The following is a 21,074-nucleotide window of genomic DNA, read 5'->3' as shown; positions in this document are numbered from 1 at the left end:
TCAAAAAATCAGTCGATAGATCTTTTTAAAACCTACAACTTTCTCATTTAACATTTTTCAATCGGTGCTACATTTTTTTAGTTATTTTAGAAAAACCGTTTTTTGCAACTTTGCGATTTTATTTTAACCATGTTCGCACATGGATCGAGTTTAAAGAACAAGAAACTCAATTTAAAATTTAATTTCCTATTTTCCTTTTTTTTGTCCAGGTAATAATTTCTGCAAATTTAACATTAGGCCGTGACAGAATGCCTGGACTAACTGTGGCCTACAAGAAGCGGCAATCAATGCGAGTTTAATTTATTGAATACACCACAGATCCAAATATAAAGTAGTCCATACAGTGGGATCAGTTTAGCAGTTCGTACACGAGGTTTTCAATGAATGCAGAAAAAATGCTGTATTTCATAGACTATTTAAATAAAGATTAAATCTGAGCTACGATTTCTTATGATGTAATAGTATATTACGTAATAAGTGTTGTAAAAAGCTAGAGATGGGAAAATTCCCAAACTATGAAAATTCCTGGAAAGTATCCACTGAAAATTCCGGAATTTTCCGAAATTTTCAAATTTTTTTTTTTGGATTTGGTATTGCGTTCTACATACCATCAGCTTTCCAAAAAGACCAAATACTTATACATTTTTGTTTAAGTTGGTATACATTTTTGAAAAATATAAATTATTAATCATCAGTTAATAAAAATTACATGCTGCGGGTTGCAGTGTGTAAACACTATACAGTATACAAAACTCTATTTATCTTTATTTTTTAGCAAATAAATACATTAAATAATTATACTAGTTTTAAAATGTAATTGTACTTTGGTTCAACTATCAACATTTATTTTAAATTTGAAAAGGGAGAGGCAATTTATGTCTTGTATTGCTCTCTATTATGTAGATTGTAGACTTAACAAAGATTAAAATAAGTAAGTGTAAGTATTTTCTGACTAATTTGGATAATATGTCCTTCTGGTATTCCGAATTAACCGAAAATCCGAAATTAACGATTTTTTGAGGTTGTATTCACAGAAGTTAGAAGTAAAATTGGCTCCAAGTATACAAATTTTTAGAAATATTCCCGAATTTTTCCAGAAACTTTCCAGGGAAATTTTCTTAAGCTTCGATTATTTCTTCCCGGAAAATTTCCATTTTGGAAACTTTCCGAAACGGAAAATTTCCCATTGCCCATCTCTATAAAAAGCATTTTACGCACGTATGGAAAATTTACGCACGACGCCGCGTAGCGACGAGTGCGTAATTCTATGAGTGCGTAATTGCATTACACCACATATTACGTACTATACTTTACCTACGACCACTACTGTAAATACTTAAAAACACACTGTCTTCAATCAATGTAAGATTCCTAGACGGTGTGTTTTAAGTATTTACAGTAGTGGTCGTAGGTAAAAATGTTTAAAAAGAAACTCGTGCATTAAGAGAAATAAATATCTGTATTATAATCTTAGATCGTACATAAATTCTTTTAATTTTAACAAATCTTATCAGTCTTATTACAACTTAAACATATTTTTTTAATAACCTACACACGTTTAATAAATCTTGATACTCTTGACTCGCATCAGGATTTCCTAAAGCTTTCTTTGACATAAAATAAACGTATTTTAAAACAGTTCTTCTCTCACTAAAAAAATAATAAACATGCTATCAACATAAACAATCAGTTAATATTTAGACAATTTACCTAATATCTGCATTATAATTGGGACTCCCTGTGGAAAAAACGCGTTAGTAATATCTAAAACTGTTAAAATAAGCCAATCCTACCTGTCTCGATCCAGTTGCAGATCTCATTATTAGATATATGCTTGGACATTATGCAAAAATCATCTTCGATATCAGATGCGGGATTATTCTCGTTCTTCATTTTCTTGTTCTGTACTTCAGATTTATTTTGAAGTAAGGTGCGTTTTGGCCTGAGTTGTATATCAGAGATGATGTTGATTTTTTTGTCCGGCTCAATATATGGTACCTTTTCCCTGCACAGGGAATCCAAATCGGTCTCATCGTCAGTACATTTGTGTTCCCCTACTAGTTTCAGACTAGCGGACGAATTGTCAGAAACTGAGTGATCTCTCGCACATTCGTTCCTTATAAGTATATTTTTAGGCTTCGTCCTGAGTTTTTTGGCGACTTTTGTAGAGTTGTTCTTCGAAGCCTTAACGACCTTCTTCTTCTCCTTAACTGACTTTCCAGCAGCAGTACTTTTCAATATGTTTAAGAAGCTACTTTTGGATTCCTTCCTGAACGAATCCAACACTTCACAGAACGTCAACTTGAGCTTGGAGTTGTCACGGTGTTTGCTGACGTTCAGGGTGGTGTGTGGGCGTACCACCTTCAGTTTTTTGGATTTGTGTTGTTTATGGTGGACCTCTTTTTTTCTGAAAACTTTTCTTCTAATTGACTTTTCCTGTGGTTTGGCAGATGGCTCAACTGTATGGGTTTCCTTATCCTTCTCCTTGAATAATTCTATGTTTTCCAGGTAAGTGAGATCGTTGGGGTCGTATAACTTCCGTCTCTTGGTGCCTCCCAAAGTTGTTGACAGATAGGTCTGATTATGATGTTTTCTCAGTTCGTTAAAGTCCCTTTCGCGGTCTTGAATGAACTCATCATTATTGTTCTCTCCTGCGTTATTTTCAACTGTTGACGCGCTTAACTGCCTGGCATATTCCAAGTTCTCATGTTGGTCGGGTATCAGCGTCAATGCCGGTCGGGCATCAGCTTCTTTGTTTAGACCAATTTCTTCCTCTTTCTTTTCATTATCTTCATCCACCATTGGGCTTGCTTTCTCTGCGTTTTCTTTTTTAATAACAGAAACATTGGATTGTGATTCACTCACAATTGCTTCGTTAACTGCTGGCAGAACCTCCTGACTCGGTACATCCAAATTTGCTACCTCTGACTCCAAGTCGATCACAATGCCTTTATTTGGTTTTTCCACATATTTTCCGATATTGGTCAAAATAACTTTTGGAAACAAATCTTCGGTGTTGAATAAAACAAGATTTTCTTTATCGTTTTCTTGTCTAGTCATATCTTTGACATTTCTCGTCTGTTCCTTATCCTTGCACTGTGACATTAACTTAATTTTGTTTCTTTCGGGTGAAATTTGTTTGAATATTTTCCTTCCCGCTGATTTTCCTTCCCTTTTTTGTTCTTTAGATTTCGGCGATGAATTAGAAACTGAGAATTCTTCGTCATGCCGCTTCAGCTCCAAATCCGCTCCTTTCTTTTTCAAAATGGTTGCCTCTTTATCCAAGATGCCCTCCAGCAACAGCAACTTGTCTCGTTTGTTTTGGGCAAGTTCTTCCCCGTTGAGGAAGTCCTCACATGTGGTTTGCTGTAGATCAGAGGGATTTTGTGTAATGCCCTGAATCGTCTCATAATGGTCACATGAATTACCCTCTACAATATCACCAGTCGCAGAATTACTCTTTTCAACTTGGAGCCTCGTAGACAATTTTTTGTTAGGCACGGAAGTTGCCAGGGAACTCTTTGAACTGCTGTACCTTCCCGATATTATCCTTATCTCTCCCGAGACGTTATGGGTACCGTCGGAGGAAGATAGATTGTCATCTTTCTTTTCATTTTCCTCATTCGCCGTTGGGCTCAGCCCCTCTGTATTTCCTTTTTTAATAGCGGAAACATTCGATTGTAATTCCCTTGCATTTGTTTTGTTAACTGTTGGCAGAACCGCCTGACTCGGTACGTCCAGATTTTCTACATCTGATTCCAAGTCGATCACAATGTCTTTATTTGGTTTTTGTGTATATTTTCCGATATTGGTCAGAATAACTTTTGGAAGCAAATCTTCGGTGTTAATCAAAACGAGACTTTCTTTATCGCTTTCTTGTCTAGTCTTATCTTTGACGTTTGTCGTCTGTTCCTTATTCTTGGACTGCGACATTAACTTAATTTTGTTTCTTTCGGGTGAAATTTGTTTGAATATCTTCCTTCTCGCTAATCTTTCTTTCCTTTTCCGTTTTTCAGATTTTGGCATCGACTTAGAAACTGAGAATTTTTCGTCTTGTTGCTTCGGCTCCAAATCCGCTCCTTTGTTCTTCGAAATGATTGCGTCATTCTCTGAGACATCCTCCAGCGATGGCAACTCATCTAGTTTGTTTTGCACAAGTTCCTCCCCATTCAAGACGTCCTCATGTGTTGTTCCCTGTCGACAACAGTCGGTTGAATTACCCTTGATGATATCACCCGATGCAGTACTACTCTTCTCAACTTGGAGCCTTGGAGACGATTTTTTTTTTTTAGGCTTGGAAGTTGCTGGGGAATTCTTCGAACCACTGTACCTTCCCGATATTATCCTTATCTCTCCCAGGACGTTGTGCGTACCATCGGTGGAAGGTAGATCGTCGCTATTGCGGCCTCTTGGCATGAATCGGTTGACACTGCTTGTCAATGCGTCAACTTCTTTGTTTTCATTATTTTCATTCGCCATTGGGCTCGGCTCCTCTGCATTCCCTTTTTTATTAATAAAAACGTTTGATTGTGATTGACTGGCAATTGTTTTGTTAACTGTCGGCAGAACCTCCTGACTTGGTACGTCCAGGTTTTCTACATCTGACTTCAAGTCAATCACAATGTCTTTATCTGGTTTTTTGTTTACTTCCATTTTCGTCACAGCATATTTTTCGATATCAGTCAAGATAACTTTTGGTAACAAATCTTCGGTATTAAACAAAACCGGATTGCCTTCTTTCTTTTCATTATTTTCATTTGCCGTTGAGCTTGGCTCCTTTGCATTTCCTTTTTTATTAACAGAAACGTTTAAATGTGATTGATTTGCAATTGTTTTGTTAACTGTCGGCAGAACTTCCAGACTTGGTACCTCCAGATTTTCTACATCTGATTCCAAGTCGATCACAATGTCTTTATCTGGTTTTTTGTTTACTTCCATTATTGTCGCAGCATATTTTTCTATATCGGTCAAGATAACTTTTGGAAACAAATCTTCAGTATTAAACAAAACCAGATTTTCTATATTGTCTTCTTCTCTAGTCTTATCTTTGACATTTCTTGTCTGATCCTTCTCCTTGCACCGAGACATTAACTCAATTTTGTTACTTTCGAGAGAAATCTCTTTAAATACCTTCCTTCCCGCTGGTCTTTCTTCGTTTTTCTGTTCTCCAGATTTTAGCGATGACTTAGAAACCAAAAATTTCTCGTCTTGCTGCTTCGGCTTTAAATCTGCTTCTTTGTTTTTCGAAATGGTTGCATCGTTCTCCAAGACGTCCTTCAGCAACAGCAACTTGTCTCGCTTGTTTTGGGTAAGTTTCTCCCCGTTCACGACGTCCTCACATGTCGTTCCCTGTCGATGGAAAAGATTTTGCGGGACCCCTTGGGCCGTCTTGTAACGGTTGAATGAATTATCCCCTACGATATTACCCGACGCATTATTATTCTCCACTTGGCGTATCGGAAATGATATTTTTTTAGAAATGGAAGTCGCCGGGAAACTCTTGGATCTGCTGTACCTCCCCGATATTATCTTTATCCTTCCCGGGATGTTGTCACATGTTGTTCCCTGTCGATTGAAAAGATTTTGCGGGACCCCTTGGGCCGTCTCGTAACGGTCGGATGAATTACCCTCTACAATATTACCTGATGCAGTACTACTCTTCTCAATTTGGAGTCTTGGACACGATTTTTTTTTAGGAGTGGAAGTTGCCAGGGAACTATTCGAACCGCTGTGCCTCCCCGATATTATCTTTATCCTTCCCGGGATGTTGTGGGTACCGTCGGTGAAAGATAGATTGTTTTTCGTTTTCTTAATTTCGTTCGCCATTGGGCTCGGCTCTACATTTCCTTTTTTAATAACAGAAATGTTCGATTGTGATTCCTCTGCAACTTTTTTGTTAATTGCTGGCAGAACCTCCTGACTCGACACATCCAGACTTTCTACGTCCGACTCCAAGTCGATCACAATGTCTTTATTTGGTTTTTCGTTTTCTTCCAATGGTGTTGCAACATATTCTCCAATATCGATCAAGTTACCTTTTGGAAACAAATCTTTGGTGTTAAACGAAATGAGATTTTTGTTATCACCTTCTCGTCTAGTCACATCTTTGACATTTCCCTTCTGATCCTTCTCCATCCCCTGCGACATTGACTCAATTTTGTTCCTTTGGAGTGAAATTTCTTTGCTTTGTTGTTCTTTAGATTTCAGCGATGATTTAGAAACCGAAAATTTCTCATCATGCCACTTCGGTTCCAAATCCGCTCCTTTATTTTTTGGAATGGTTGCCTCGTTTTCCAAGACGTCTTCCAGCAACAGCAACTTGTCTCGTTCGTTTTCGGCCAATTCCTCCCCATCCAAAACATCCTCACTTGTCATTCCCTGTCTATAGAAGAGACTTTGCGGGTCCCCTTGGGCCGTCTCATAACGGTCGGATGAATTACCCTCTACGATATTACCTGATGCAGTACTACTCTTCTCAATTTGGAGTCTTGGACACAATTTTTTTTTAGGAGTGAAAGTTGCCAGGGAATTCTTTGAACCGCTGTACCTCCCCGATACTATCTTTTTCTTTCCTGGGATGTTGTGGGTACCGTCGGTGAAAGATAGATTGTTTTTCGTTTCTTTAATTTCGTTCGCCATTGGGCTCGGCTCTACATTTCCTTTTTTAATAACAGAAATGTTCAATTGTGATTCTTCAGCAATTTTTTTGTTAATTGCCGGCAGAACCTCCTGACTCGACACATCCAGACTTTCTACGTCCGACTCCAAGTCGATCACAATGTCTTTATTTGGTTTTTCGTGTTCTTCTAATGGTGTTGCAACATATTCTCCGATATCGCTCAAGATACCTTTTGGAAACAAATCTTTGGTGTTAAACGAAATGAGATTTTTGTTATCGCCTTGTCGTCTAGTCACATCTTTGACATTTCCCTTCTGATCCTGCTCCTTTCTCTGCGACATTGACTCAATTTTGTTCCTTTGGAGTGAAATTTCTTTGCTTTGCTGTTCTTTAGATTTCGGCAATGATTTAGACACTGAAAATTTCTCATCATGCCGCTTCAGTTCCAATTCCGCTCCTTTGTTCTTTGGAATAGTTGCATCGTTTTCCAAGACGTCTTCCAGCAACAGCAACTTGTCTCGTTCGTTTTGGGCCAGTTCCTTCCCATCCAAAACATCCTCACTTGTCATTCCCTGTCGATCGAAGAGACTTTGCGGGTCCCCTTGGGCCGTCTCATAACGGTCGGATGAATTACCCTCTACGATATTACATGATGCAGTACTACTCTTCTCAATTTGGAGTCTTGGGCACGATTTTTTTTTTGGAGTGAAAGTTGCCAGGGAACTCTTCCAACCGCTGTACCGCCCCGATATTTTCCTTATCACTCCCGGGATGTTGTGGGTACCATCGGTGATAGATAGGTTGTTGCTGTTGTGCTCTTTTGACACGAATCGGTTCATGCTGATTTTGCACGCTTCCTGAGAATAATGCGATGTGCACATCTCGCTAGTCTCGTATTGGCTCCTTTCCACCTCAACGTTTTGTGAGGGTTGCCTCAAACTTGGCACAAGATCGATGCTAGACTCATTGCTATGCACACTGCCATCTGATATGCTGATGACGTCACATTTCGTGCTAAGTGAAGACATGGAATGAACCTCGGAACCATCGCAAGATTTGTTGTTCAGACCTGACACCGCATTCACTAGAGCCTAAAAGTAAACGGAATATTGTTGATGATTACTTAGTTTTTTTTTCAAACCGGTAGTATGTTACCAACAAATTCATTAAAAAATTGACTTGAAAATATAAATTAAAATCAATAAACTGCATTCATGCATCATTCTCTTGTGAATATAAACAGAGATTTTAGTGTCTATTTGGTGTTTGTATGGGCCGCTACATCTTAAGAAATTTTAAAACAACTTACGTCTTATCTTGTTCAAAGTAAATTGAAGTCTAACAGCTGACATACGAGAATTATTATTAGATGATAATTTTTATTTTCAGTAATACTCCAATGAACAATTTTGATTATTTTCCAGGAAACATTTACCTAAGTAATTATTACTTTTAAGTGTTATTCCGATTTTGGCCAATTAATGTTTTTTCCTTAGTAACAAAGCTGATAGACATTTTTATTCACACATTCATGCAGCAATAGAAGTAATGTAACTGTTGGAAAGACCCTGTAGGCGAAATAGTGAATTAGTCCAGGAATATTAGGGGTTTCACCTCGGAATGAGAGATAGTTAGCTATAAACTTGTATAAACCTTTATTTTGGTACCCTAAAACTTGTCTCAAAACCTACTTATCATAGGGTGTCCGCATCTTCAGATATTCCAAGGTCAAAGGTAAAAAAATCGATTTTTTATGTATATGTCGTATAAAGCTTATAAATTATTGATAAATATATAATTCTAAATAATTTGCATATTTTATTAACTATTACGTTATAATTAATATTTTTTTTTCAATAATTCAGTATTTATTCATTTTATAACACTTACCTACTCGTGTAATTATAAAGTTATTAAGTAAAATACTTTAATTGTTTTTTAATTCTAATCTTATTTATACTAATTACTTCCTAACTAAATAAAAAGAATGAAATTTTTAATTAATGTTTTTATTGAAAAATACCATTTCATACATTTATGAACGTTGAAATTTAAAAAATTGAATAATAATAAGAATTACAAGTTCTAATTTCAATTTTCTTCTTCTTCTTCTTCTTCATCATCGTCTTCCAGTCGCTGTAAAATTTCAAATTCCTCTGTGTTCTCGTCTTCAACGTCATTTGTCTCCAGTTCTTCCAGGATTTCGGGATCAAAAGTACCGTCTTCATTGATATCACTCTGATATGATGAAGCATTAAGACAAGCTTGCCCATTACACTGGCCGCAAGTTAAAGAGCACTGCAACCCTGCTTTCCTGCGTCCACATCGCGAACCACAACCATTCTTGCAGTTGCAGAATATTGTGTTAAGCAATTCCTCCGGAGCTGGTGGATTCATTGTCATAACAGGTTCCAGAAATTCATCACGCATTATCCAACCCCAATTCTGGGGTTCTAAATCATGCCCTAACCAAGTCTGAACTTGATAATAAACACGGTTGAAATGTTGGTGAGCTGCTGCACTCGTTGGTGGAAGATTTGATAACTGCACAGGTTTATTCAGTTTTGTTAACTTGATGAACTGTGCATAGTGAAGACGATCAATACAATCCTCAGATTTTGGAGCATTATAGATTGCCAACAAGGTTCGTACTCCATTCTCGAATAATGATTGAACCGGGCAGTTTTCTTCTTCAAATGCTGCAGCAATTTGATCCAAATTCGGAAGTTTCTCGAGTGTTTTTACAAAAGTTTTTTTTTCCTTTTCTAAAGAGCGCAGAAGTCATGTCACAACCACTTATTGTGTGCAGAAACAATATGTGTTTTTTAGAACGAGGATATTTATCAAAACTTTTGGAAGAGTATATTTCAGTTTTTACATTTCCTTTGCCAACTTTTTTAAATAAAATTTCTTGTTGATGAGATATGGTATGCCCAATTAAACTGACAAGTAAATCTATATCTTCTCCTATTATAACAGCAGTTTTTTGACGTTTAGATTCATCAATAGCTGTTTCAATAATATGAACATCCGCATCATCTCTGGCCTGTTTTGTTGTGATATTAACAGCTTGTAATTTTTCAATAAGCATATTAATTAGCTTTTTTTTATTATTTCGATTTGATAGAAATTTTTCTAGGGTAATAGATACAACAATGGTTTCGCCGAAACAAACTTCGTATGTTTTTGAAAGGGCAGCAGTTCTTCTCAGCTGCTCCACTGCTTTTATGTTTTTTTTATTTTTACAAGAGTAGGTAAGTGTTATTAAATGAATAAATACTGAATTATTGAAAAAAATTATTAATTATAACATAATAGTTAATAAAAAATGTAAATTATTTAGAATTATATATTTATCAATAATTTATAAACTTTATACGGCATGTTTTTAATCGGGACTACAGGTTGACCTCGAAGGATACTCTAAATAGTTAAACACTGCGCGCGCTCTGCCCTCTATCTCGAAAATGGTTCAAGATATAAAAAAAAATGTTTAAACAAAAGTTGTAGAGAATTTAATCCTCTACAATATTTATAAGAAATACAAATAGCATAAAACCCATAGGAAACGAGATATTTGCAATAAATGTGTAAAAAATCGATTTTTTGACTTTTGACCTTGGAATATCTGAAGACGCGGACACCCTACGATAAGCAGGTTTTGAGACAAGCTTTAGGGTACCAAAATAAAGGTTTATACAAGTTTATAGCTGACTATCTCTCATTCCGAGATTCTTGCCCTTATTTGACTAATATTCCTGGACTAAATGTCAAGTTGAATGAAACTGTAGACCCATCATTTCTGAGGAATTTGTTTTTTGAGTCATGTCATATTATTATCCCTATTATTAACAGAGATATGCAATTAAATAAAGGATCACCAGCTTATTTGAATGTCTTGCAGTTGTGCTTTTCAAATTAATAAATTAACTCCTGATTTATGCTACGATATAAGATGTAAAATCGACTTTTAAGGGTGCAATACTGGGTTTTTTATTTAATGGCAATTTTTATGTTCAGTGTATGAAATATTCTGACCTGTGTGGATGATACAATACCAATTATTTTCACAGAAATGTTTACTTAATATGATGATTTTAGCTACTCTTTTTTTAATTACAGGTTTAGTCCTAAGTAACAATGCTAAGATAGAAATTTTTATTGAAATTTCAATTTTCAGGAATAGAAAGTAAGCTTTTTCTCAAAATTTGCAAGACTATAGGTAAAATATCGAATGTCAACTTGAATCAAACTTGGGACTACAGTTAAATAAAAGAATTCACTGTAAAAACTTATGACATAAATAAGACAATGTGGTAAGGGGGCCTGTGAGGTTTATATCTTAGACTAAGTCTTGTATTCATTAAATGTTTTTTAGACGTTAATTGAGTATATTAGCTAAACAAATTTTAAAATGTATTTTCTTGATGTTAAACAGCTCTTACAGCTTCCGTATTGGGTGTTTTTATTACATGACCTAATTCTTTAGTTCAATGTGTGTAATATATCAATGCGTGTGGCCGATAATGAACAATTCCGATTATTTTACAACAAATATGTACCTAAGTAACTAAAAACATTAAAAGGGCCTAGTTCATTGATTTAACTTGCATTCTAATGTCTTACGAAGTGAATAAAATGGAATATAATAAATTTTTTCCCAGTTTTGATTAATTTTTTTAAGAGATATTCTTTCAAAAGCTTTTTATGAATAGAAAATCCTTAAATTGAAATCATCTATGATGTGTTACTCTGCCTCTAGTGAATTACTCACTTTTCAGTGTGAAATGCTGTTTTCCAATTTAAAATTTTTCACCAATCAATTCCTTTTTCCTTCGTATGCGCCAAAAATAAATAAAAAAAGTTACTGAAAGTAAACAAACTGGCATAGTCACAAAAATATACTCACCGAGAAGCTCGACGTGTCGGATTTCGAGTCGGACCTGGTCCTTCTGCGAAAGCTGACTTTGAGCGGTTTGTAAACTGCCTCTGGAAAAAATTGCAGCCGATTAAACACTCATTACACCCCTACAAACATACTTACTTTTACCAAGGGACACCTTGAGTGAGTGGTTCTGAAAAAAAAAAATAGCCATCGAGGTGATATTGGCAAAAAAACAAGATAGAACTTACATGGAGCTTGTTCTTAAACATAGCGGGAAGCACCTCTGATATAAGGGCCTTCACCCTGTTGGAATCGCTTGAGATTACAAATTTCACATCCTCGGCTTTTGCACAGTCGACACTACTCTCGAAGGACACCATGCAGGGCTGCTTGAGCTTCACATAAATGATGGCATCATTGCTGTTGGGAGGCCTGAGGAGAAGATAAACGATTCTTATTACTTTCCCAGTTTTTTTTTAAACAAAGGAAAAGTACCTATAGATCTGGACCAGTTGCACGTCCTTGACGAAAAACAACACAAGGATCCACCCTGTGTTGCTCCCGTCGAGATTATCATCCCCATTCAAGGACTCGGCGGTGGTGTACCAAGATACAGCATTTTCTGATCTATTGAAATCTACCCAGAGACCACCGACGTTGTCCTGGCGTAATGCAATGTTCAATTTATTAGAAAAGTGTAAGTCGATTTTTGTAGGTAAGGTACCAGTAATCGTTAGGCTAAGTAAAGTACAAAGTTCTGCCTGCTAATACTTTGCAAAATAGTATGAAATTTTAATTTTCTATATAAATGTGCATCGATAACTGAATTTAGTTTCAATATCAGACATCTCGTAGAATTGGTTGGATCTATGTACGAATTTAATTTGACCAAAACAAATACCGAGAGAATTAAAACAGAAATAAAAAATGTCTTCGAAGAAGGAACCCATGTTCATAACACTCACACTTGAGAAAAATACTGGAAATACCTTCAAACACATAATCCCGTCTTCAAGAAATACATGAATAAACACAATAAGATAATCCAATAAAAAACCAAAACACTTCGGAATGTACAAAAACGTAAAAAAAAATCAATAAAAAAATTAATGGTATCAAAATTATTTCCACAAATAGTTTGTTAATAGTCGAAATGTTCTCCAACCACTTCTAAAGGAAATCAACACACCTCGAAACATTATTTAGACAGTAAGTTAGACTCCAAACACCACGTCAGATTAGTGAAAGGAAAAAATATCTTTTCGGATACGAAAATAAAGAAATAAGAGCCACCCTTTTTCGAAATTGTCACAGAGCAACTAAAAAAATTCTCTAAATGGTATAGACATCTTTAAAATCTGTACGCATATAAGGCTTTTTTTCGCGAGTGAAGTCGTATGTTGTAGTATGTGTAATATGAGTGAATATTACGTTTTTGCGAGAATAGTCAGTCATTTAAACTACTATGTGACGTCACAAGTTTAGATCAAATGACTGAAATCTTCACCCTTCAGCTGAATATTCTGTTGGTATATTCAACTAATATTGTCAGCTGGTAACTTAACCTTTTTCTTTTTGACATTTTGTTTGAATGAGTATAAAAATCGTTCAGCAAAATGATGGATTCTGATATGGTTGTGGAAGTGGCCAGTTTAAATTTAAACTTTAGAGGCACAGATGTTTTAGTAAACATAGACGTTGAAACAGCAAATATTTTACTTGATGGTGAGATTCATTTTTTATATGGGACATATTTGCAATCCACTTTGCTTCAGGATTATCCTCTTTTTTTTTGTGACCTAGGCCAGAGATAATATTGGTGGAATCATTTGTAATTCAAGTCTTTTTCGTATGAATTACATAAAAAACCGACCTAACCTTCCATTCTCTTACGATAACGATTATGTCGAATATTCGCATATCTTGCAACGTCAGAATCTACATACTTTTCACGCTTTTTAAATTTGCCACTTAAAAATATTCCAAAGAAAGCATTGATATATTCCTTCAGTTTTATTTGAAGCAAATACATATATTATATAGTGAGATATAACACCAATTCCCACAACACTAGATTACTGGAAGCAATAAATGATGACAAATTATGGTTACTGGTTAGAAGTTAAAACCCATATGTCAAAGTCGTCAAAGTACATACTACATATCACTGAATAGTGAATATATACATTTTCGCCATCTGTTCAGGTTAGACAAGGTTAGAAATAAGATTAAAAGAGATAGAAACAGTAACTACAAGTCAGACGTATTCACCAATATTCACTCGCGAAAAAAAGCCTATAGAAAATGTGATTGGTATTTATTTGTTTTATGACAGATGTCAGAAAATCCATATAATATTAAAGAGAAACTGTTTACCACAGATTATCATTATTGTCAAAAAACAGGGTGCAAAATTTTCCAAAAAGCAATATGTGTCACAAAATGTGATATTTTGCGACACAAAAAAGTTCAGAATTACAAGTTTAATGATTTCATATGTAAGCTGAGAGATAATAGAAAAACATTAAACATTAAAAAAATTTGTTATGTCCATTACGTTAAGTGTTATTACATATAGATTTTTTTTAATTGTTGTACTACTACTACAAAAAAAAATCAATTTCCTAATCAGAAATAGAGTTTCTTTTTAAATCAATGTCCTGCGATTTTATCCTAGGTCAAGTTGGAACAACTATAGGCTTTTTTACATAGACGTTGAAACAGCAAATATTTTACTTGATGGTGAGATTAATTTTTTATATGGGACATATTTGCAATCCACTTTGCTTCAGGATTATCCTCTTTTTTTTTGTGACCTAGGCCAGAGATAATATTGGTGGAATCATTTGTAATTCAAGTCTTTTTCGTATGAATTACATAAAAAACCGACCTAACCTTCCATTCTCTTACGATAACGATTATGTCGAATATTCGCATATCTTGCAACGTCAGAATCTACATACTTTTCACGCTTTTTAAATTTGCCACTTAAAAATATTCCAAAGAAAGCATTGATATATTCCTTCAGTTTTATTTGAAGCAAATACATATATTATATAGTGAGATATAACACCAATTCCCACAACACTAGATTACTGGAAGCAATAAATGATGACAAATTATGGTTACTGGTTAGAAGTTAAAACCCATATGTCAAAGTCGTCAAAGTACATACTACATATCACTGAATAGTGAATATATACATTTTCGCCATCTGTTCAGGTTAGACAAGGTTAGAAATAAGATTAAAAGAGATAGAAACAGTAACTACAAGTCAGACGTATTCACCAATATTCACTCGCGAAAAAAAGCCTATAGAAAATGTGATTGGTATTTATTTGTTTTATGACAGATGTCAGAAAATCCATATAATATTAAAGAGAAACTGTTTACCACAGATTATCATTATTGTCAAAAAACAGGGTGCAAAATTTTCCAAAAAGCAATATGTCTAGTTGAATATACCAACAGAATATTCAGCTGAAGGGTGAAGAGTTCAGTCATTTGATCTAAACTTGTGACGTCACATAGTAGTTTAAATGACTGACTATTCTCGCAAAAACGTAATATTCACTCATACTACACATACTACAACATACGACTTCACTCGCGAAAAAAAGCCTTATAAAGCACAGAAAAAACACAGAAAGTGGGCTTTGGCTCCATCAATAGTATACTGTCAAATCTATGAAAAAAACTCACAATGGAATTTTAGAAAGCGAACTTGTTTCTAAAGGTCAAAGTTACCCTTCGTATAAATATAACTCCTATTCAAAGTCACACCTTGCATAATTCTACATAAACTCTTCAATTAAAACTTAATAAAGATAAAAAAATATAATATTTTCACTTACCATCGGTTCCCCGCATTTAATTTTGCCCAAAAAAACATCTCGGCACACCACAGAAAAAACCTTCTTGGAATTCTGGTTTAAAATATTCAAAAATTTTCTGACATCTTCGTCGAATGTCTCACCGTTAATATCGGCAAAACTGTCGGTTAATTCTTGAGATTCCGGTATTAGATCCGTTAGATTTGATAGAATTGTGTTTTTCCCAAACAAACGGAACACAGTTTCTATCAAAATCACTTGAAAATCATAATCGCCATAGGTGCTTATGGAATCAACGATTTTAAAACTACATAAAAATCTTATCAGATCATACGAATGAAACACTACATAAGAAACACTTACAGATATATATCCGGAAGTTCCTGTGCAGTTTTATTTCTGACTTCCTTCGGTGATTTCTGCACGCAAGTTAAAAACATCCTCAAGAGTTCTTTCTTTATGCACCAGGTATTGACGTCTTCTTCAATCAAGAAATCAAAAATTCTCTGTGTAACTTTTTTCATAAAAACTGCTCTAACATCATCTGTTATAACTACCTAGAAATTATACAATGTACATTTTGTCAACAAAGGCGAATATAATTAACATATATTGACTGACCTGTAACGCATCCATCCATTGATTGCATATTCTAATTTGATCTCTATGTCCTTTGTTCGCAGATATGTTTATTACTATGTCAATATATTGTAAAACGGCTTTCATTAAATATTCGACTTCAGATTCGTTAAAACTCATCTTAGACAGATTTTGCAAGTACGCCTGCAGTTTTTCAATCTTTGACTTATGCAGCATCTAAATAATACAAAATAAAAGCGTATCGAATACACGAAAGAAAAAATGCTTACCTTTTTCATAAGGTCCATAAATTCCTGAATTACTTTTTTCGCCTTCATTTTTTAATAAAAGCTTTGGCTTTAATAAATAATAATATTATATACAACTGACAACAACATATGACATTAAATAGATAGAACAAAATACTTATTTACGACTAGAAACTACGCGCAGCACATTTTACTCTTCGGCCATATTAAACAAAAAACTAAGAGCCCGTATCGCAAAATTCAAAGACAACTTAATCTTCCAAAATTTAAACAAGAGCCAATTACATTTATCCTTATAAGAGGTTCATAAGGCGATTGGCTGTTTTTTTATTGTTTTGTAAATAGCCAATTGTAGCTCAGTTTTCAAGGTCTGAAAAACAGCGCCAAAATTAAATATCACACAAAATTAATAAAACGTTTTTAAGATTGTTTGAACTAAAAAGACCTAGTTTAAAGTTTTTATCATTTTTTTATGAGCATAATATAAACGATGATTAAAATAAAACCAATGTGTGCCAAAGGCCGATTCGATTGACCGTGAATTTTAATATAGGTACTTTGTATTACAAGTTTTTTTAATTTATTAGAATTCGAAAAGTGTAGCATTGGCTAATCTGTTCAAAATAGCAGTGGTATCCCAAGCTTTGCATTTCTTACATAAATCGCCGGAAAGGGAAGTTAAATTTAATGTTTACTCGTATTACTTTACATTTACTCTGTGAGCTTTAAAAACAATTGCATTACTTTAAAGGTTCATTCCTAAATTTACAGAAAAATGACGCAAGTACACCCATGGGCGTAGCTAGGGGGGCAGGGGTGTGTATGGCCCACCCCAGAAAAAAAGATCTACTATCATCTTTGACATATCGGTAAGTCGGTGCCCTTTTTTTGTAAGAATCAAATCAAAACATGTTCAAATATGGATAAGTGGATAAGCGTTTTTTTTAAATTTTGTTTTTAGACGCTTGTAGCCCTTGGCCCACCCCAAGCAAAAGTCGTAGCTATGCCCATGAGTACACCCCAGTACAATTGCAACACTTATTTGTTCCATTTAGATTTCAAATAATTGCAATTACCTAAAAATAGTCTCGTCTGCATGCCTTTTTTAGGTGTTTGCTGATATTGTGGTAAATTACAAACTAGTTTGCAAAAAGTGACATGTCACATTCAAAGTCAAGTCAAGAGTATTCCGATTTCGGAAAAACGAGGGGACTTACGGTTGAAAAAGTACCCTGAACTATGAGAGACGAGGGGACTCCTCCCAAAAGTTACCCCGAATCACGCCGCACTTGACTTTGTATGAAGATTGCCATTCCAACCCTCATGAGGGCATGTATGTGAGTGGAAAAGGGTGCTGGAGGTTGACGAGGGGGTTGGATTCATTTTCGGTAATCTTCTTTGTTTTCAGCAGCCTAAAAAACGAAGGCATACACAACCCACTTGACTGTGTATGAAAACTGACACTTCAACCCCCATAAAGGGGTGTATGGGGGTGGTAAAGTGACGCTAGGGGTTAATGAGGGGGTCTTATTCATTTTTTGGTAGTCTTCTTCGTTCTTAGTGGCCCAGAAAACATAGGAATACTTACCCTACTTGACATTTCAACTCCCAAAAGAGGGTGTATAGGGGTAGTAAAGTGACGCTAGGGGGTAACGAGGGGGTCTAATTCATTTTTGGTAGTCTTCTTCGTTCTTAGTGGCCCAGAAAATATAGGAATACACACCCTACTCGACTTTGTATGAGAATTGACATTTCAACTCGCAGAAGGGGGTTTATGGGGGTGGTAATGGGGAAATGGCTAGTTAAAATTTACTTTATGGTCATATTCGGTTTCAGCAACCTCAAAAAGGAGGGGTAGGGGGGGGTCTACCCACTGGATCTTGACATTTTTTTTGTGTGCCTGTGTTATTAATCTTTAATAACGTATGTAGAATAATATTATTAGATTTCAGAAAAGAAAAATTGCTAATACAATTTTTTAAAATTTAATTAAAAAAATGCTGTAAAATTACTCTCATTAAAAACTATTATATAAATGAATATTTATTTAAAAAAAAATTAAATACAATTCCACTTTCATAATACTCGCCCAATCCCTTACTGAAACAGAACCTTTTGCTCCGACATCAACATCTCACTCCTCAGCCTTCGTTTGTTCTTCGAGTACCACCTGAGGAAATCCGCCACTATGCCGTTGTTACGATCGCCGTTATTCTCGAGGTAGTCGTAGTATGCCATCCGCACGATCTTCAGGCACGAGCTGTTGTGGTATGGGACGCAAGTCACCGGGTCGACATATTTTGCAGGTAAACTAAAAGAGAACACGATGTAATTGTGGTGGTTTTTTTCTTGGGAAAGTTTACAGACTTACCCGGTAACAACACATTTCAATTTCTTCGGTGGGACAGGGGGAGGTTTAACGTTGAATATCTTTTTGTAAATTATGTTATTAGGATCATTTAGTATTGTTATAAACGTTCGTTCGTGATATTCTTTCGACGGTTTGATGTTTTCCTTTTTAACGCCACTAGAAATTAAAATATAATTTTTGTGTGTATAGATGACAAATTATTATTAAATAGAATAAAAGACATTTATAAAAACAATAAATATACGAATATAGAAAACGACAAAAAAAAAGTAACAAAGATATTATACAATGGAATCGTTGCCATAATAAAAGCCTAAGGTGTATCTTTAATGGGGGTTAGTTTTTTTAGAGGAAATAGTACATAGTTCCCAGAATGCTAACCTGAAATTATTTTTTTATCAAATAATCAGTCGTCATAAATCGTTTTTTAAACTGTACCCAAACTGTTGTCTACATCATCACTGGGCAGTTCCTGAATTCAAAATTTTATAAAAACTGACTGCTTTTTTATGACTTAACAATGCTCCTGAAGTGATATGACAACATGGTACTAGATGGGTAAAAAAACAATCGACCAACTTTAATACAGTGAAACAAGAATCACACGTGTTTAGAGACGGTATGGTGTGTTTGTGTATGTTCATTGTTAATTTTCTGTGTTTCTGTACGGTGGGGTAATAAAATTATGAAAAAAAGAGTAATAAAATTCAATTCAATTCCATAATTTGGGAAAACAAATGTAGGATGTGTGTTTCTAAAGGCAGTCTTCTTATAAAAAAGTTACCATTCAAAGTTACTCCCTGTATGATGATAAAAAAAAATGTTATTTTATAAACATACTTTTCACTATTGTCAATTTCTTCTATTACTGGCATCCTGGTTGATCTATACTGAATCGTAGGACCAGAAAACACTTTCTTTATCGGCCTCTTTGTCTTCTTCTCGCTTTCCATTTTTTGGTATTTCTCTACAAAGAATGATTTTGTTGACAATGATAAAAAAAGTATTGATACGGCTCACCTAGTGACTTAATATTTTCCAGTTCTGTTATTTTGGCTTCCTCCAGTAGTTCTTCCTGAGTAGGCACCCATTCTTCCTCCTTGGGTTTCTTCACTTTTTTCCTCTGCTCCAAATCCCTCACTTTTATCCTCTGGGCAGTCGCCGCTGATTTCGCAGCTGTTGACTTCCTGATTGATTTCCTTTCTGAACGAAAATATTACATCAAAATTAATTTAGTGTGGAAGTATGGACTTACCATAAGTTTCATGAATCGCATGTTGTAAACTAGTTCTAGGTTTTGGTGTAATCTTTATGATTTTTGGTTTTTGCTTCTCCTTTTTCTGAGTCGGGACTGGTTCCTAAAATTGCAATGCAACTACCATCTGTTGGCTTTGTTCAAAGTTATCGTACCTTATATGCTTTTGTAATGAGCCTCCTTTTCTTTTTCTGCTCGCCTTCCCCTTCGTTGTCAGAAACCGGCTCATCGTTCTCATCGATACTGAAATCCGAGTCCACTATATCGTCCCCTTCCTCTTCGGCTCTAAAATATAAAACACATACAATTTGGTGGTACAATTGGTGTCTGTATTTGCTTACTCGTATTCATTGTCTGATTCCGTCTCCTCAAAACCACCGTAGTTTTGCTTGTAAAATTCGTCCTGGCATTCTTCCTCTTCGTCGAGAAGTTTCGCCATGCGGTTGCCCGCATTCGCACGTCTGTCCCGCTGCATTTTTCTGATTAGCTTAATTGTTATTTTGCTTAAAAGTATATTTTTTCTTAGGGTTATGTTAAGTTAGGTTATGTCTACAAAAATATCTTGACATGACAATTGATCACCGCTGGTTAGAAAGAACTTTACTAACTTCATCCTATCTCGCACATTCACTGGTTGAGAGGGTCCAGTAATTTGATTGCATGCTACTGTGATCTTTAAGAAACAGCAACCAATGAGATTCATTCTCATTCAATCACAGATCTAAAGCCCTTTTCTTTTATTCATGATTTCGGAATCATAAAACCCCATTCACAATCAATTTACGGGCGAAGTCTGACTTGGCCACGCGTGCTTACCTTTCGCATTTCAATGTAGCCATTCAGAATAAAATCTCGAACTGGCAAACGAGTTGAAGTGCGCGTGAAACCTCGCAAGCTGCAAACTTTGACATCCGTGCCAACTCGCGCCATTATTCCATGGCTAGAAATTGGCCTCAATGATTTGGGATCGAGGGGGATTATCCCTCTTTATCCTGCCTCATTTCGTGTAGGCCTGGACAGCCTTCGTAGGTGGGCCCCATCCGTCGTCTACCCCGACCGCAAATGCGGCCGGTGTAGGCGCTTTGTGGGACCTCCTTTTGTCCTGGCTGGGCCCCGCCGGCTAGGGCCCTTTCTTCTGGCGCTCTTCTTGCTTCGCCGGCTCGTCTGTGTAAACCCCGGGGGTAGTGTCATGTTTATGTGTGGTATGGTTGGGTAGGGTAGTGCGGCTATGCAGCCTGGGATGCGCTTTGCTAAGGTGGCCCT

General features: G+C 35.6%; 2 protein-coding genes across 2 annotated transcripts; both read right to left on the bottom strand.

Annotated features, from left to right (window-relative positions):
* Nucleotides 1-1,481: 1,481 nt before the first annotated feature.
* LOC108913655 lies at nt 1,482-4,597 on the bottom strand. Its single transcript, XM_018719242.1, has 3 exons — nt 1,794-4,597; nt 1,711-1,738; nt 1,482-1,650 (listed from the first exon to the last, which is right to left on the bottom strand). Exons 1-3 carry the CDS (start codon nt 4,477-4,479, stop codon nt 1,527-1,529), a joined length of 2,838 nt encoding a protein of 945 aa, XP_018574758.1. The 5' UTR covers nt 4,480-4,597; the 3' UTR covers nt 1,482-1,526.
* Nucleotides 4,598-18,202: 13,605 nt separating this feature from the next.
* LOC108913628 (vacuolar protein sorting-associated protein 72 homolog) lies at nt 18,203-20,389 on the bottom strand. The gene is made up of 7 exons (XM_018719205.1): nt 20,153-20,389; nt 19,967-20,096; nt 19,812-19,914; nt 19,577-19,759; nt 19,397-19,523; nt 18,557-18,712; nt 18,203-18,496 (listed from the first exon to the last, which is right to left on the bottom strand). The coding sequence occupies exons 1-7, from the start codon at nt 20,284-20,286 to the stop codon at nt 18,283-18,285; spliced, it is 1,047 nt and encodes a 348-aa protein (XP_018574721.1). The 5' UTR covers nt 20,287-20,389; the 3' UTR covers nt 18,203-18,282.
* Nucleotides 20,390-21,074: the final 685 nt, after the last annotated feature.

Source organism: Anoplophora glabripennis, unplaced genomic scaffold (genome assembly GCF_000390285.2).
Source record: "Anoplophora glabripennis isolate ALB-LARVAE unplaced genomic scaffold, Agla_2.0 scaffold34, whole genome shotgun sequence".
NCBI classification, from domain to species: domain Eukaryota; kingdom Metazoa; phylum Arthropoda; class Insecta; order Coleoptera; family Cerambycidae; genus Anoplophora; species Anoplophora glabripennis.
The sequence above is the reverse complement of the archived record's forward strand: the minus strand, read 5'-3'. Positions and strand labels throughout refer to the sequence as shown.

Coding starts and splice junctions, on each gene's coding strand:
- LOC108913655 (XM_018719242.1), bottom strand. CDS start 4,479: ATGGCGAATGAAAATAATGAAAACAAAGAAGTTGACGCATTGACAAGC. Junction 1,739..1,793: donor CTGCAACTGGATCGAGACAG/GTAGGATTGGCT, acceptor TTTTTTCCACAG/GGAGTCCCAATTATAATGCA. Junction 1,651..1,710: donor AATTATAATGCAGATATTAG/GTAAATTGTCTA, acceptor TTATTTTTTTAG/TGAGAGAAGAACTGTTTTAA.
- LOC108913628 (XM_018719205.1), bottom strand. CDS start 20,286: ATGCAGCGGGACAGACGTGCGAATGCGGGCAACCGCATGGCGAAACTT. Junction 19,524..19,576: donor GGAAAATATTAAGTCACTAG/GTGAGCCGTATC, acceptor CATTCTTTGTAG/AGAAATACCAAAAAATGGAA. Junction 18,497..18,556: donor TTGAAATGTGTTGTTACCGG/GTAAGTCTGTAA, acceptor GTTCTCTTTTAG/TTTACCTGCAAAATATGTCG.